The 1,291-nt window shown below is 25.6% G+C and overlaps 1 protein-coding gene across 1 annotated transcript; it reads right to left on the reverse strand.

Moving 5' to 3' along the window:
- Window positions 1-209: 209 nt before the first annotated feature.
- PCYB_007080 (CYIR protein) lies at window positions 210-1,216 on the reverse strand (the record flags this gene model as incomplete). The annotated part of the gene is made up of 2 exons (XM_004228129.1): window positions 210-349; window positions 445-1,216. 2 exons carry the CDS (start codon window positions 1,214-1,216, stop codon window positions 210-212), a joined length of 912 nt encoding a protein of 303 aa, XP_004228177.1.
- Between the last annotated feature and the right edge of the window lie 75 nt (window positions 1,217-1,291).

Below are 1,291 nucleotides of genomic sequence, written 5' to 3' on the forward strand. Positions count from 1 at the left end.
TGACATAATAAAAATACAATAATTTTTTTTAAGGTATATAATAATATTTGTGTTAGGTATAAACTATTAATTTGTTACAGAATTATATGCTACATGGTACATCGTGTCGCCTAACTCTAGTTCTCGATTGTCTAAACTATTTAATAAAAAATCCTGATTATAATTTTCTATATTATTCATTATTTTATTTCTCCCTAATATGTTAGTATTTATCCAGGTACCGAAAGGAGTAAACTATTAATGGAATAAATATTCATATTTAAAGATATAATGGTTTCATTTTTATTATATTTTAAGATAATAAATATTATCAAAAGCTGATAATATTTAATAAATACATTCCCTCTACCTTATATATCGTAATTAGAGGTATAAAAAAACCTAAAGAGGTACTTATAATTGTTCCTAATGGTTTAGGTGTATTCGGATTAGTAGTTTCTTCACTAATTTCTAGAGATGAATCATCTGTATGATTTACATTGTTCTCCACTACAATTTTCAAATTTTCTTTTTGCTCTTTTACTGTTGCTATTCCTCCTAATATTTCTACTCCAGATAGACTAATTTCTGCCTGTTGTTTTGCTTGTTCTTGTTCTACTACCTGTCGTTGTTGTGTTCGTTCAATTTTTGCTTGTGTTCGTGCTGCTTCTTCTGATTCTTGTTCCTTTTTCTGTAAATATTTTAATGGGGATTGGAAATTATTTATTTCATTTTTACAGTACCCATTAAACTCTAATACCTTTTTTAGAAGCAATTCTTTAAATTTTATTAATTTAACCATTAATTCATAATCTTTTCCGTCATAATTATTTATAAATTTATTAAAAAGTATACGTAATAAAATGATTTTATCACATTGTAAAACTGTATTATCTTTGTTTAAAGATATAATTTCTTCAAATATATCATACAATTCATATAAAAATTTAATTCTATTCCACTTATCATTATCATAGTATTTCATGTTAGAGTTACAAGAATTGAGAACACCGTCACGTGCTTTAGAAAATTGATTCGAAAAATCCTTGAAAACATTAAATTCATATTTACGATCAAAAAAGTATAAATCTCTGAGTTTATTATTTAACCAATAGTTAACATAAATACAACTTGGTACTTCACCAATATACGTATACGCATGATCACCAGTAAAAAAAGTTGCTAGCTTTTCAAAAATCGGATGTATCGAATTCATATCATCTGGTTTTGGGGTCATATTTCTAATGCCTTCTATTAATTTTTCTGCACTATAATCAGATAATGTGACCTTTTCCTTGAAGTATATTATTAT

Source organism: Plasmodium cynomolgi (genome assembly GCF_000321355.1).
Source record: "Plasmodium cynomolgi strain B DNA, scaffold: 1163, whole genome shotgun sequence".
Classification (NCBI taxonomy): domain Eukaryota; phylum Apicomplexa; class Aconoidasida; order Haemosporida; family Plasmodiidae; genus Plasmodium; species Plasmodium cynomolgi.